The following is a 15,067-nucleotide window of genomic DNA, read 5'->3' as shown; positions in this document are numbered from 1 at the left end:
GGTTGCTTCTCTCCTTGACTAGTTTCCATCCGTTGCTTCTTGTCCTGCTTTCAGGTGCTTTGGAGAATAGCTTGACTCCCTCTTCTTCTGGAGTACTGAGCTGAAAAATAAGGTATTGGATACCATGGTAGCAGTGCTTGACCAGGAAAGTTGAGTGAATAGCAAATTATAAGTAAATGATGAAAACTAAAATTAGTAAATCTATATGCCTTGATGAAATATTTATGAAAACAGGAAAACGCATGGAAAAATTTTAGTATGTGCTAATTCTGCTAGAAAGGTAGTAGGTAGTATGTGGTCTATTGTGAAGAAAAAATGTTTGTTAAACAAAAATGCTTGTATGACAATGAGAATCATCTATGTATTAAATATCAGAGTAAGCAGCATGCAGTAGAAATGGGGTGCTAAGAATTGCATGTGGTAAAACAGGAGATACAGTTTGTTGTTAGTTGAGAAGTCGTGTCCGACCCATCGCGACCCCATGGACAACGCTCTTCCGGGCCTTCCTGTCCTCTACCATCCCCTGGAGTCCATTCAAGCTCACACCTACTGCTTCAGAGATGCAGTTAGCAGTGCATAAATGACTAATAAGTTATCACTGGATGAAATACTTTGAGATGACTTGGTCATAATATACAGGTGAAACTCAAAAAAATAGAATATCATGCAAAAGTTCATTTATTTCAGTAATGCAACTTAAAAGTGGACACTAATATATGAGATAGACTCATTACATGCAAAGCAAGATAGTTCAAGCCATGATTTGTCATAATTGTGATGATTATGGCTTACAGCTCATTAAAACCCCAAATCCACAATCTCAGATAATTAGATTATTGTGAAAAGGTGCAATATTCTAGGCTCAAAGTGTCCCACTCTAATCAGCTAATTAAGCCGTAACACCTGCAAAGGGTTCCTGAGCCTTTAAATGGTCTCTCAGTCTGGTTCAGTAGGAATCACAATCATGGGGAAGACTGCTGACCTGAGAGTTGTGCAGAAAATCATCATTGACACCCTCCATAAGGAGGGAAAGCCTCAAAAGGTAATTGCAAAAGACGTTGGATGTTCCCAAAGTGCTGTATCAAAGCACATTAATAGAAAGTTATGTGGAAGAGAAAAGTGTGGAAGAAAAAGGTGCACAGGCAGCAGGGATGACCTCAGCCTGGAGAGGATTGTCAGGAAAAGGCCATTCAAAAGTGTTGGGGACTTTCATAAGGAGTGGACTGAGGCTGGAGTCAGTGCATCAAGAGCCACCACACACAGACGGATCCTGGACATGGGCTTCAAATGTCGTATTCCTCTTGTCAAGCTGCTCCTGAACAACAAACAACGTCAGAAGCGTCTTACCTGGGCTAAAGAAAAACAGACCCGGTCTTTTGCTCAGTGGTCCAAAGTCCTCTTTTCTGATGAGAGCAACTTTTGTATCTCATTTGGAAACCAAGGACCCAGAGTCTGGAGGAAGAATGGAGAGGCACACACTGCAAGATGCTTGAAGTCCAGTGTGAAGTTTCCACAGTCTGTGTTGATTTGGGGAGCCATGTCATCTGCTGGTGTTGGTCCACTGTGCTTCATTAAGTCCAGGGTCAACACAGCCATCTACCAGGAGATTTTGGAGCACTTCATGTTTCTTTCTGCAGACAAGCTTTATGGGGATGCTGACTTCATTTTCCAGAGGACTTGGCACCTGCCCACACTGCCAAAAGCCCCAAAACCTAGTTCAATGACCGTGGGATTACTGTGCTTGATTGGCCAGCAAACCTGCCTGACCTGAACCCCATAGAGAATCTATGGGGCATTGCCAAGAGAAAGATGAGAGACATGAGACCGAACAATGCAGAAGAGCTGAAGGCCGCTATTGAAGCATCCTGGTCTTCCATAACACCTCAGAAGTGCCACAGGCTGATAGCTTCCATGCCACGCCGCACTGAGGCAGTTGCTGCAAAAGGGGCCCAAACCAAGTACTGAGTTACATATGCATGCTTATACTTTTCAGAGGTCCAATATTGTTCTATGTACACTCCTTGTTTTATTGATTGCATGTAATATTCTAATTTTCTGAGATTGTAAGCTGTAAGCCATAATCATCACAATTATGACAAATCACAGCTTGAACTATCTTGCTTTGCATGTAATGAGTCTATCTCATATATTAGTTTCCCCTTTTAAGTTGCATTACTGCAATAAATATACTTTTGCACGATATTCTAATTTTTTGAGTTTCACCTGTACGACAGGTAAAAAAGCTGGGAAGGAAAAGTGAATGTCAAGAAGGAAGCCAAGACTGATAAAGTTATAATTTGGTTGAGCTAATGACAGCCTCACAAAAAGAATAAAAAAATGGCAATATACAAAACAGCATATGATTGTGATAAAAATAAGAATGGTTTGCAGCAATAGAAAGATATGAGAGGCATAGTGAATGTGTTGGTGTATTCATTGGAATATTGAAGTGTGTATGTATGCACTGCATGCATGTGTACTGCAGTTGAAAACAAAGTTTGGAAATAGTTGGTCTATTGGTTAAGGCACCAGGCTAGAAAGCAGGAGACTGTGAGTTCTAGTTCTGCCCTAGCCTTGAAAGTCAACTGACTTAGTCACTTTTCTCATCATGCTATTGTTGTGGGGAAAATAGGAGGAGGAAGATGTGTCCAATATGTTCACTGCCTTGAGTTCTTTCTAAAATTAATAAAGGCAAGATACACATAATGAAATACAATAAAAATGCTTCTTTTAGTGGTCAGTGAAGATTACATTCAGTGATAATGACATTTTCTGTTCCATGAATTCTTACAAATATTCACACACTGTGAAACATGATACCACAAAACTCTGTATCTTACAACATCCCCAAATTTTTATCTTGATGGAGAGAAATAGGAAGGGCAGATGTGAGCACCAAAAGGAAATTTACCTTTTAAGGCTTCAACATAATTATTATTATAACTTTTCTACAAAGAATACAGAAAAAGATGTTCAGGAACTTCGGCTTCAGCTGAATGTAGAAAAATAATTTCACTCTACAAGTTTTTCATTATCAGGGTCCATATTTGCAAATACGGTATATAAATGGGAAAAGGATTTTTCTGTTAATGTTTCATATTCAATAGAGTCATTTCAAGTATAGGGATACGTGATGTCAGTGCTATTGATAGAATTTACTTTTGTGAACTTTCACAATGCTTTGTGGTCAGTCTTTCCTATCTGAACTGGAATGGGAGAGTTAATTTGTCCCATTCCAGGTACATTTCTAAGGAATGGAATATCCTTTTATAATTGGCTCAGCCAATCTCATTGTATACATGGTTGTACTTTGACAATAAAGGTTCATTCATAAAGTAAGTATCAATAGCTGACCTGTGCAGAATTGGCCATCCAGTTTGGTTATTGTTTAAGCATGAAAATTATATCAACCTTAATTCCTGTTACTGATTCATTTTCTAGCATCCCAAATTTTCCTTAAATTGAATCAATCAGCAAGGATTGTAGTAATGTGCCAGAATTATTTCTTGCAGCACTGCAAATGCCCATAAAACATGAAAATTATAGATGTAGGAAAATAATAAGACCTGTACGGCTGAGTGAAAATGGTTATAATGAGCAAATATTGTCACATGGCAATGACAGCCTGCAATGCAAATATGAATTAAAATTACAGGAGCAGAAAAGATGGCTTAATGTATACTGTCTTGATGTACAGTACACCGAAATTCCAAACCATTCTAGAATGGCTTTAATAGCAATTTCAGCAGGGTTAAAGTATGCTGTGTGCCTGTGTAATGTGTGACTTAATTATATGCTGGTTGAAATGCCAAAGTGTTACTATTGTACCAAATTGAAGAATATAATTAGGTTTGAATATTCTCACATTGTCAGTTTGATAATTCTAGAAATGTTACTTTATTCTGTTTCCTAATATATATTGATAAAGAATATTTGTTACCATTGGATCTTATCTATGTCCATCCAAAAGTCCAAGTAACTTTTAAGTTGTCAAAATGTTACCAGATTCTTCTCCAGTGAAGGTAATACATGCTCTGCATTAAAAGTAATCTCATCAGCTCATTGCTGATATATTTAAAACAATCTAATTTATGTTGAACAAGACAAGAGCATAGTTTTCTGTTCTAAAGGACCAAAGAAAGTTATTTGTGAATTTACCAATAGATGGCACTAAAGACTTTTTTCAGCCATTTAATGTTGAACTGAACTTCAGCTCAAAGCAACAGCATCAAACAACAATGCACCACAATATTGTTATTGTGCTTGGGCCGCCTAAGTCAAAAGTATAATTTATCACCATCTCATATTTTGAGGCCCCATTGCATTTTTTTTTACTATCCATAGGACAATTTCATTTGTACAGCAAATTCTGATTAAGTCTATATTTCTAGTGTACTATCAAGAGCACATTATCAAGACCAATAACTGTTCGGAAAAATCACTTCTGATTTGTGATTAAATGAATGTATGTAAGTATATACGATAAGTGCGCTTTTTTTCCCTTTAAATGGCAAACTTCAAAGAAAAGAGATCATTACTAATTGTGCATTTTAAGAGAGCATTGCAGCAGGGCTTTTAAAATTACTCCTGCTTGTCTTAAAGCAAAGATTTTTTTTTAAATTATATTGCTGCTTTTTTAAAAAACATTCTGTATCTAGGGATACATATAATTTTAAAATAACTTCAATATGTTTAAATAAATAAACTTTAAGACCATTAACTTAATGTAGTAAAAGCATGATGATTGAAACAAGTTGTCCTATTTACATGATGAAAGCAGCATTGTGCTATTGTGATCCAGTCCCCTGCCACATTTGTGCAGAACATGTTGCATATGAACATACAATAGGGACAGAGCCTTCATATAACCTCCTATGAATATCCGTGCACAGATATGTGATTCATAAAAAATAGCAAAGCAGAGGATTGAATGTAAAGAGTGAAAGATTATCAAGAAAATAGTTGACAACTGCTATAGTTGGCTTTGTGGTTCAAGTATGCAGTTTTAATAATGTGCAAAATTTATTCCTTTACCTAAAAGTAAGCTCCTTTGAACCTACAAAGTACATGTACAGGATTGTATCTCCAAATCAAGATAACCCTGTTTGTTCTTACAGAATCTTCTTTAAAGTAGCTCCTAACTGTGCATGGGCACATTGGATATCTTTTAATAGGATAGGAAATTTTTAGTGCAATTCCTAATTAAAATCTGGCCTTGTTTAGGGCTGCCCTCTAGTGATGGTCTGGATTTCTACAGTTCAGATATGGTAGCCTTTCCCTTGAAGATAAGTAAATCAAATGTCAGGCATACAATATATAATTGATCAAAATTATCTTCATTGTATAAGTTACATTATTTGGTTCAAGAGCAGCTAAGAATTTCTTCCTACTTGATTTCTGTTTAGATTTTTTTTCCTTCCTACCTACTCCCCATGAGTCTATGGCCAGATTTTGAATGAATCCAATTGCCCTACTGCCATTTACATCATGCTAGTGTATAATAGCTAGTCTATTATATGTACTGTTGAGTGTTAGCATTTGTTTAGTAATTATTGCTATGGTTATTGTCAGATTTATCTCTTGGCCTTTCAGCTTTTGATGCCTGTCGGGCTAATCGAGGTGGTGGGAGTGGCTTGACTGATCTGTGATCTTCAGCTGATTCTTCATTCACTGTGCCAAATGCTGGCCTTGGCAACAGTGGTTGCCGGAAACCTCTTGTTGTTCCTTGAGGGTAGCTCGCTGTACCACCATTGTCTTTGTCTGTTTCATTCTTCCACTCAATTCTGCATTGTTGCTGATGAAGTCTTTGATCTCTCAAAATTTTTCCTGCTTGGGATTTTAAATTCAGCACCATGGTATGGTCAGATTCAGAATCACTGCTGTCACTTACTGCAAATTTAAAATGATAGATAGATAGATAGATAGATAGATAGATAGATAGATAGATAGATAGATAGATAGATGATAGATATAGATATGTAGATACAAAACATAAAATATATTAAGGTTATGGCACAAAAACATAAAATTCTCAAGAATGTTAAATACATTAAGTCAATTGGAACCGTAGTCTTCACTGGGCATTCTTTTGCTAATAAATGTAATCACATAAGGAGAAGAGCAATGTGCATTGGTTGGTACACTGAAAGGGAGTATATTTAATTGCTCACTTCTCATGACATGGGTGGTTATATAACGTAGATTAATAAAAAAAATAAACAAAAGAAATATGTAAATCTTTCTGTGGAATGGTATACAGTGTAGGCCGATTGCCAGATATCCACATTTCCTTTCTTACATAATGTGTATAATGACGCTAATATATTCCTGTAAACATAGACACAATTAACCTGTGATCTACTTAAAATTCCAGGCACGCTCTTGTTCAGTGTCAATTTTGCATATTTATTTCAAATGAGATTTTCCAAAGCAGAGAGTCTGTGAAAAGAAAGGTTAGTACCAACTTTAACCCTATTAGGCCATAAATAGACCCAATACAGAAAAATAAAAGGGAAAAGTAATTCTGTGAATGACCCTAAAGCACAAATTAGCTATGGAATATGAGCCATGTTTCACCTCATTTGCATAATTAACATCATCAGTATTATCTTTACTAATTTAAAGCAAACCTGCGTATGTTATCTAAGAACTGCTACCTTTACTACATAAAATTATAATGAACAAAGTTGTTCTTACTAGATTTATCTAGATTACTAAATAAAAGTTGCACATTCTCACATAGTTTCATCAAGATAAGAGACAGTTGTACTTAAACACAACCCATCATTGCCAAATTCATCCTTTTATTGTCAGTTTTCTGGACTACATTTTTATAAAAGACTTGTTTTTGCTGTAGTGCTCTGGAACTTGATTGCTTCAGTAGTTAACTAAGTAAATACTAATGCAAAAAAGGACAATAAGCAACATCATACTTATGTTAAAATAGAAGGAACTGTCACAATGAAAGGAAACATATAAAAACACAACATTGTCATCATTAAGCTTTTTTCACCAAAGGAAAGTTTTAAACGTGTGTGTGTGTGTATCAAACAAGTTTTTAAAACATGAACAAACTAAGTATAAACCTAGTATAATGCAAGATTTTTATTCAGCATTTGGTTAAGTTCTGCAGGTTACCAAAGCAGCCATTTCAAAGAGAAAAGGCTACAGACTCTTATTTGCTTGAAAATTATGAAAATTACATGACACACTTTTCAGCATCATATGTTATTGCATATACTAGTTAGAGCATGGGTCCCCAACCTATTAACCACTGGGCCATGTGAGTGACTGACCAGTGTGATCGTGTGTGCATGCACACTCACCCCCTAGTCGCGCTAGCGTTAGCATCGCTGCCAGCTTTGTGTGGGTACGCACAGCCCCATTTGCATGAGTGTGTAAGGACACCTCCCCTTCCCTTTCCCATTGAGCTGCCAACCCAGAAAGGTTGGGGATCTCCGAGTTAGAGGATTTGAAAAATATTAGAAATATTAGGAGAAATAGTGGAAGCACACAATGTTACAAATCTATGTTCAAAATCCAAAGAATTGCAATACACACAGGGACAGTTTGAAGTTGTCATTGTTAGATAACTGTTTGAATAACAATATTGGAAGCAAAACACTTTTAAAAAACAGCTCATGACATAATTTCCAGTCCAATTATAGGAAAGGCTTGTTCAAATCTTTGGACATCCCCAAATTAGCTCAGGTTATAGGCCTTGGAAAGTAATTCAAGAAAACTACAATAGTTTCTTTTACTGAATTAAAGGTATTACAACAAAATCTCCAATAGATCTTCTACTCATTTCTGGCCAAACAGGTTTTGCATGATTCTTTTTTTAATGGGACAATAATCAACAACAGGACTAAATAGATGTGTGTGTATAATAATAGGCAGTGATAATGCCATCATGGTCACATCCAGGATTTCCTCAATTTAGCCAAATGTTCTCACATGAGTCCATCTTAACCTACTAAATTCTAGAAAAAAATTTCTCCCTCTTCTTACCGACAGAAAACAAAAGGCATTGCAATCATGCTGAAATTGTGCTGTACAGTATATTTGTCCTTAAACATACAGGTATGGTGTAAAAATGCACATGCACTTAATTGACATAAATCTTTAGAGTCTTTTCACAATTTTTGTGGTAGGCCCAGATACTGTAAGACATTGGTGAAGTAATATTAAGGTCCCTCTCTAGTATGAAATGAGTAAGAACACAGTAATCAATTACTAGAATAACTGACTGCACATTTTATTACAAAAAATATGAACTCACATGCACAACATGATGGATTCAAACTACATAACTTGATAAAGGAAATGTCTATTATGTAAGACAGAAGATGGAGAAGAAAATACAATGCACATATATATTACACAAAAACACTGAAAGGAGAGAAACAAATAGTTGGCCAAATTGCACGAGCAGAGAATCAGAAATGTAAATACTGTCCATCCCAGGGTACATATTTTATTTTTACAAAGGAAGAGACAAACAAGAATTAAAAACAGCCATAAAACTACAAAATCTATATTGCTTCTTCCAAAGCAAGTGTTATAAATTAAAAATTAAGAAATAGGTTCCTACATAAAATACTGCTGAATTATAGTGGCTCAGTGGGTTAGAACGCTGAGCTTGTTGATCAGAAGGTCGGCAGTTTGGCGGGTCGAATCCCGAGTGCCGCGTAACAGAGTGAGCGCCTGTTACTCGTCCCAACGTCTGCCAACCTAGCAGTTCGAAAGCACGTAAAAATGCAAGTAGAAAAATAGGGAACACTACAGTTGGAAGGTAACAGCATTCCGTGCGCCTTTGGCGTCTAGTCATGCCAGCCACATGACCACGGAGACGTCCTCGGACAAGCGCTGGCTCTTTGGCTTTGAAACGGAGATGAGCACCGGCCCCTAGAGTTGGAAACGACTAGCACGCATGTGCGGGGGAACCTTTACCTTTACCTTTAACCTAATGTAGCTGAAATGCAAAATAAACTTCCCCATCTTTTTAAAACTTTAATGTTTTTTAAAAAAACATTTTAAATGTTTAATTCTTTTAATATTTGTGACATCATTTGGCAGTATTTACCATATGAAAAGTTTACTACTATTATCTACAATCTGTTACATACGCTGTATCCCTGAAAAGGCAAACTGTTAAGAGAAATCCTGGAGTTTCCTCAATCTGGCAACAGTCAAAGGAAGGCATAGATAAATAATAGACTCTGAGTATCAACATAATCAGGAACAAATAATACATTGACAGACAAATACATGACAGAGAACATAGACATGTGACATAGAGAAGCCAGAAATCCTTTGCAGTTCTTTAGAATAGGAAGAAGCAGGTGGAATCAACTGAACTAACAGGCTTAATCCCAAGCAGTTGTGCGTTGCTTGCATAATTCTGAATAGTCTACCATCTCTTCTATACATTCCAGGGAATATCTGCAATGTAGTTTGTACATTTTTTGATACTGAAATATTCTGATTCCAAATGTCCAATTCTCAGAACACCCTTGCCAGAGATTTTCCAACACTGGCACAGATCATTCAATTTATCAGAGGTAGTGTATCTACCATTTTACAACTGTAAAACTGTATCAGGGACATTTCAATTCCAACATTTCAGCTAATGTTGGAACGAGAACTATATAGTAAGCTTTTTATTGTTTTACACACTTACGTGTGTTGGTAATCACCTTTAAAGCTTTCCATGGCATGACTTGAGAGAATATCTCATGCCAATGGGATTGGCCTGCCCCACTCATGCCGGCAGAGGAGACGTGTTAGCCAGGGTATTCTGGCTGGTGGAGTCCAGGAGAAGGGCCTTCTATGCCAGCACACCTGCTCTTTGGAGCATCCTGACCCCCCCCTCCCTTGCCCAAGTAAGATCAATTCCCACCCTTTCGATCTTCATCTTAAAGACCTGGCTTTGTCAGCTGACTTGGGGGCTGCAATGGGAGGCTTCACATTGGAGGTGGTTGATAGATTAATAACAAGTCCCACATTGTCCCTGCTCATCCTACTCCCTCCCTCTCCATCTTTTAGTTAGGGTTGAGTATTCATAGTATTTTATAGTATTTTATTTGTATTGGGTATTTCTTTTGTATAGTTTTATCCTTTTAATATGGTAAGCCACCTAGAGTTACCCTGTGGTAAAATGGGCAGCCAATAAATCTAATAAATAAATATATCAAGACCACTGGGGTTTTTTACCTATTACTTTATTCTTGACATGGGTTTTCATTGGCCAAATAAAAAGAAACAACTAGTTAAGTTCTGTGCTCTATAAATGAGGAAGAAAAACACAGGGATATATGCGCATGTATGCAAAGATCCCATATTTCTGTAGATAGCTATGGTCAAAATGGAAGACTGTATGTACCATTTTTTACCTCTTCTATTATGCCTAAAAAATCTTTGTTTTCTATAGTGTCATAGATAAATTTAAAACTTACAATAAGGAAAAAGTTTTCTAGAATCGACATGGTAGAACATATCTGAAATGGTAGTGAAGCATTCCAAAACTGCATTACCTTTAAAGGAGGATTGATTTCTTTTCCGTGTTTTCTCTGCAAGTTTAGTATTTTTAGGTAGTGATAAGTAACGTGGTGGTTTCATGTGCACCTGCAAAATAAAATAAAATGTGTTCAGGCAAAAAGAAATATATTCGTCAAATATTAGTATACCTTCTCATCTGTGTGAGGAGCATTCTAGTCATTTTAAAATAAAAAAGATATGTATACATGTAATTCTAATAATTGCCATGTGTTCAGTTTTAGAACCCTTCCAACCCTTTTAGATTGGAGGAAAAGAACGATCCTATTTAATCAACCACTCACTGCTGTTGTACTAAGATCAGAGCAAAAATCCAAATCATCAACTTGTGTAATCATCCTAATATCTTTTAAATAATCCTAAAACCATCAGTCTCTGCTTCTCCTTGAAATAATATGTTAAGTTCTTCCATGTAAAGCTTTCCCAACATCAGGTTGCTGGAAATGCAGAAGTAGACAGTCACCCATAGAGGTAGCCTCTAAAGGCTGAGGATTCTTCAATTCTTTTTTAAAAGAAATTGTATTTCAAGTAACATTTTAAAAGCAATTATTGAATGAGGATAGTAGAAACAACTAATAGTACCTCATCAAGTGAAAAAAGCTCTTTGTGAGAGCAATGATCAATGACGTCTATATACGGTATCTTCCCTGCATTAAATAGGTGAAATGTCACGTGGTGTTAGTCTACCAGAGGAAGACTTATTATTTGAAAAGGGTTGGTCTTAGCCTGGCATCAGAAAACAAAGGGCTTGGCAACTAGGGGTTATAGTTTTAAGGCCATAAGCTTAAGAGCTTACATAGAATTGATTTAATTTGATTTAAGAATTTAGACTCTCCTTTGTCATCTATACTTTATTTAGTTCCACTCTAACCCACTTTTTCACAAAGAAAAATCATTCAGCACAAGAAGTCTATTCTTCAGAACTTTCACTTCTCTGCCTAGCTGGTCCAGTAGGATTCAAAGAGTCTATATCTGAAATTATTAGGTGCAAGCAAACAGCACAAGGGTGGATTTTGAAGGCCATGCCTTATAAGCAAGGCAGCTAAATCTTACTACTTTGAAGCAACAAAGACTGTGGCTGTTGCTACTCATATTTTTTAGATATGCTCAAAAGTTGTTTAAACATGATTCCTTTAAATTCATTTAATTCAAGATGTACACAGTTATAATATCATTTTTACCATAGACAGTAAAATAATTTGCAAAAGCAAATCAGAGCAGGGGAGAAAAGAGGAGAGGAGGGTGTTATTTCCATTAAGAATGAATTATTTTTATTCTCCATGTTGAAATAAAGATAAAGATTAGTCTTAAATTGACTAAGTAATAACTTCATTCCACCAAAATGTTAATAAAATTACTAATATAATCTAGTTACACATGTTTGGTTTATTAATCTATGTATATTATTATATATCTTGTATATATTTTAATTGTTCAGCTATTTTCCACTAAGTAGAAATAGCTCTCCTTACAAAAACATTTAGAGGCTCTTGTTATAAAGAAATAAATATTTGAGTATGAAACCAAAATAGTGGTCACTCTCAATCTCCCATGGAAGATGCACAGTATTTGTCCCCAAAAGACTGCTTTTATCATTGATATCTTTCATTGGTTTCATGTGTTATCATGAAAAAGAATCGGTATTTAGTGATATAGGATCAACCTACTGACAATCATTTAGAGACCTAAGTGCCCCATTCATATAGTAAAATAAATTGTGTAATAAAATCCCATGTAAAATATATTAAATATATAAATACTGGTCTTGACAAACTCTTGCTTTTCCTAATGCTCTCCCTTAGGCTATGTCGGCGACGAATCAAAATTTCTTTGGCCTGCTTTTCATTTGCATCTTCAGCAAGACTGTATCTATTATATGATGGAGTCTGCAACAAACAAATAAGAAAATATATGCTTTAAAAATATATTAATAGTGGTGATTCTGATGGAAAGGCTTTCTGCATCTTATTTTGTTTTTAAGATATCTCAAAAATATAAAGCATAATTAGCTTAATGCAACACCTGAAAATAATGTAATATTCCATAAGCAATTTATTATTTTGGTAGTTTCCCTTAGTACCACAATTTATTTTAATAACTTAAATGTTGAATTTCAGAAATGTCAATAATATTACAGACATTTATATAATCTAACCTATTTGATATGTAAGATGAGGCATAGAGATACACTGTTGCTATGGCTAGATTAAAAAAACCAAACATCTCTAAATTGTTTTCCACACAAATAAATGTTCCCTAACTGATACTGGAACAATAGAATTCCCACACTTTCTAACACTCATTTTTTACAGTATATATATTTATAGATATGCTAAATGTATACATTGCCAGAATTGGAGTCTTGGCACTTTACCACAGTCAGTAAAATATAAAACAATATAGAATAGAATAGAATAGAATAGAATAGAATAGAATAGAATAGAATAGAATAGAATAGAATAGAATAGAATAGAATAGAATAGAATAGAATAGAATAGAATAGAATAGAATAGAATAGAATAGAATAGAGCTGGACCTTGGAGGTCTTCTAGTCCAACCCCCTGCTCAAGCAGAAGAACCTATGCTGTCTCAGACAGGTGATTGTCTAGTCTCTTCTTAAAAATTTCCAGTGATGGAGCGCCCACGATCTCTGGGGGTAAGCTGTTCCACTGGTTGATTGTCCTCACTGTCAGGAAGTTTCTCCCTAATTCCAGGTTGCTTCTCTCCTTGACCAGTTTCCAACTATTGTTTCTCGTCCTTCCCTCTGGTACTCTGGTGAACAACCTGATCCCCTCTGCCTTGTGGCAGCCCTCAGATACTGGAACACTGCTGTAATGTCTCCCCTATTTCTTCTTTTCTTTAGACTAGCCAAACCCAAGTCCCACAGCCATTCTTCGTATGTTTTATCCTCCAGGCCTTTGATCATCTTAGTTGCTCTGGTCTGAATTTTTTCCAAACTGTCAACATCTTTTTTGTGATATGGTGACCAAAACTGGCTGCAGTATTCCAGGTGTGGTCTTACTAGGGCTGTGTAAAGTGCTACTAGTACTTCACATGATCTTGATTCTATGCCTCTGATTATACAACCCAGGATTGTATTAGTTTTTGTGGTTGCTGCTGCACACTGCTGGCCCGTAGTGAAGTGAAGTGAAGTGTCCACTAGGACTCAAGGTCCCTCTCACAGTTACTATTTTTAAGCTAGGTCTCACCCAATCTGTATTTGTGCCTTTGGTTTTTCCTACCTAAGTGTAAGACTTTGCTTTTCTCCACATTGAAACTCATTTTGTTGGATAGGGCCCATTGTTCAAGTTTGACAAGATCTTTTTGGATCCTGAGTTTGTCTTTTGGGGTGTTGGCTACTCCTGACATTTTGGTGTCATCTGTAAATATGATGAGCTCCCCTTCAAATCCCTCATCTAAGTCATTTATGAGGATATTGAAGAGTATTGGGCCTAAGACGTAACCTTGTGGTTGTTGTTGTTGTTAGCTGCGAAGTCGTGTCCGACCCATCGCGACCCTATGGACAACATTCCTCCAGGCCTTCCTGTCTTCTACCATCTTCTGGAGTCCATTTAAGCTCACACCTACTGCTTCAGTGACTCCATCCAGCCACCTCATTCTCTGTCGTCCCCTTCTTCTATTGCCCTCGATCTTTCCCAGCATTAGGCTCTTCTCCAGTGAGTCCTTCCTTCTCATTAGGTGGCCAAAGTATTTGAGTTTTAGCTTCAGGATCTGGCCTTCTAAAGAGCAGTCAGGATTGATCTCTTCTACGACTGACCGGTTTGATCGTCTTGCAGTCCAAGGGACTCGCAGGAGTCTTCTCCAGCACCATAGTTCAAAGGCCTCAATTCTTTGGCGCTCAGCCTTTCTTATGGTCCAACTTTCACTGCCATACATTGCAACTGGGAAGACCATAGCCTTGACTATACGTACTTATGTTGACAGGGTGATGTCTCTGCTTTTTAGTGTGCTGTCTAGATTTGCCATGGCTTTCCTCCCCAGGAGCAAGCGTCTTTTAATTTCTTGGCTACAGTCCCCATCTGCAGTGATCTTGGAGCCCAGGAAAATAAAATCTGTCACTACCTCCATTTCTTCCCCATCTATTTGCCAAGAATTGAGAGGGCCAGATGCCATGATCTTGGTTTTCTTAATGTTAAGTTTCAACCCAAGTTTTGCACTCTCCTTCTTCACCCGCAACAAGAGGCTCTTTAGTTCTTCTTCACTTTCTGCCATTAGAGTGGTATCATCTGCGTATCTTAGGTTGTTGATATTTCTTCCGGCAATCTTAATTCCAACTTTTGATTCATCTAGCCCTGCCTTTCTCATGATGTGCTCTGCATATAAGTTAAATAGGCAGTGCGACAGTATACAGCCTTGCCGGACTCCTTTCCCAATTTTGAACCAATCAGTGGTTCCGTGTCCAGTTCTCACTGTTGCTTCTTGACCCGCATATAGGTTTCTCAAGAGACAAATAAGATGGTCTGGTACTCCCATCTCTTTAAGAACTTGC

At 36.8% G+C, this 15,067-nt stretch overlaps 1 protein-coding gene across 2 annotated transcripts in view; it reads right to left on the bottom strand.

The window, feature by feature from the left end:
* Positions 1-2,158: 2,158 nt before the first annotated feature.
* Positions 2,159-15,067, bottom strand: part of SLC9A2 (solute carrier family 9 member A2) — a 58,541-nt gene continuing 45,632 nt past the window's right edge. For both annotated transcript variants that reach the window (XM_083362992.1, XM_083362993.1), the window contains exons 10-12: positions 12,318-12,443; positions 10,536-10,626; positions 2,159-5,889 (exon numbers count right to left, since the gene is read on the bottom strand). In XM_083362992.1, the coding sequence (XP_083219118.1) occupies positions 5,543-5,889; positions 10,536-10,626; positions 12,318-12,443 (564 nt within the window). In that variant the 3' untranslated portion in view covers positions 2,159-5,542. The remainder of the gene's footprint in view (positions 5,890-10,535; positions 10,627-12,317; positions 12,444-15,067) is intronic.

This window comes from Vipera ursinii (assembly GCF_947247035.1).
Source record: "Vipera ursinii genome assembly, chromosome: 4".
Lineage (NCBI taxonomy): Eukaryota > Metazoa > Chordata > Lepidosauria > Squamata > Viperidae > Vipera > Vipera ursinii.
The sequence above is the reverse complement of the archived record's forward strand: the minus strand, read 5'-3'. Positions and strand labels throughout refer to the sequence as shown.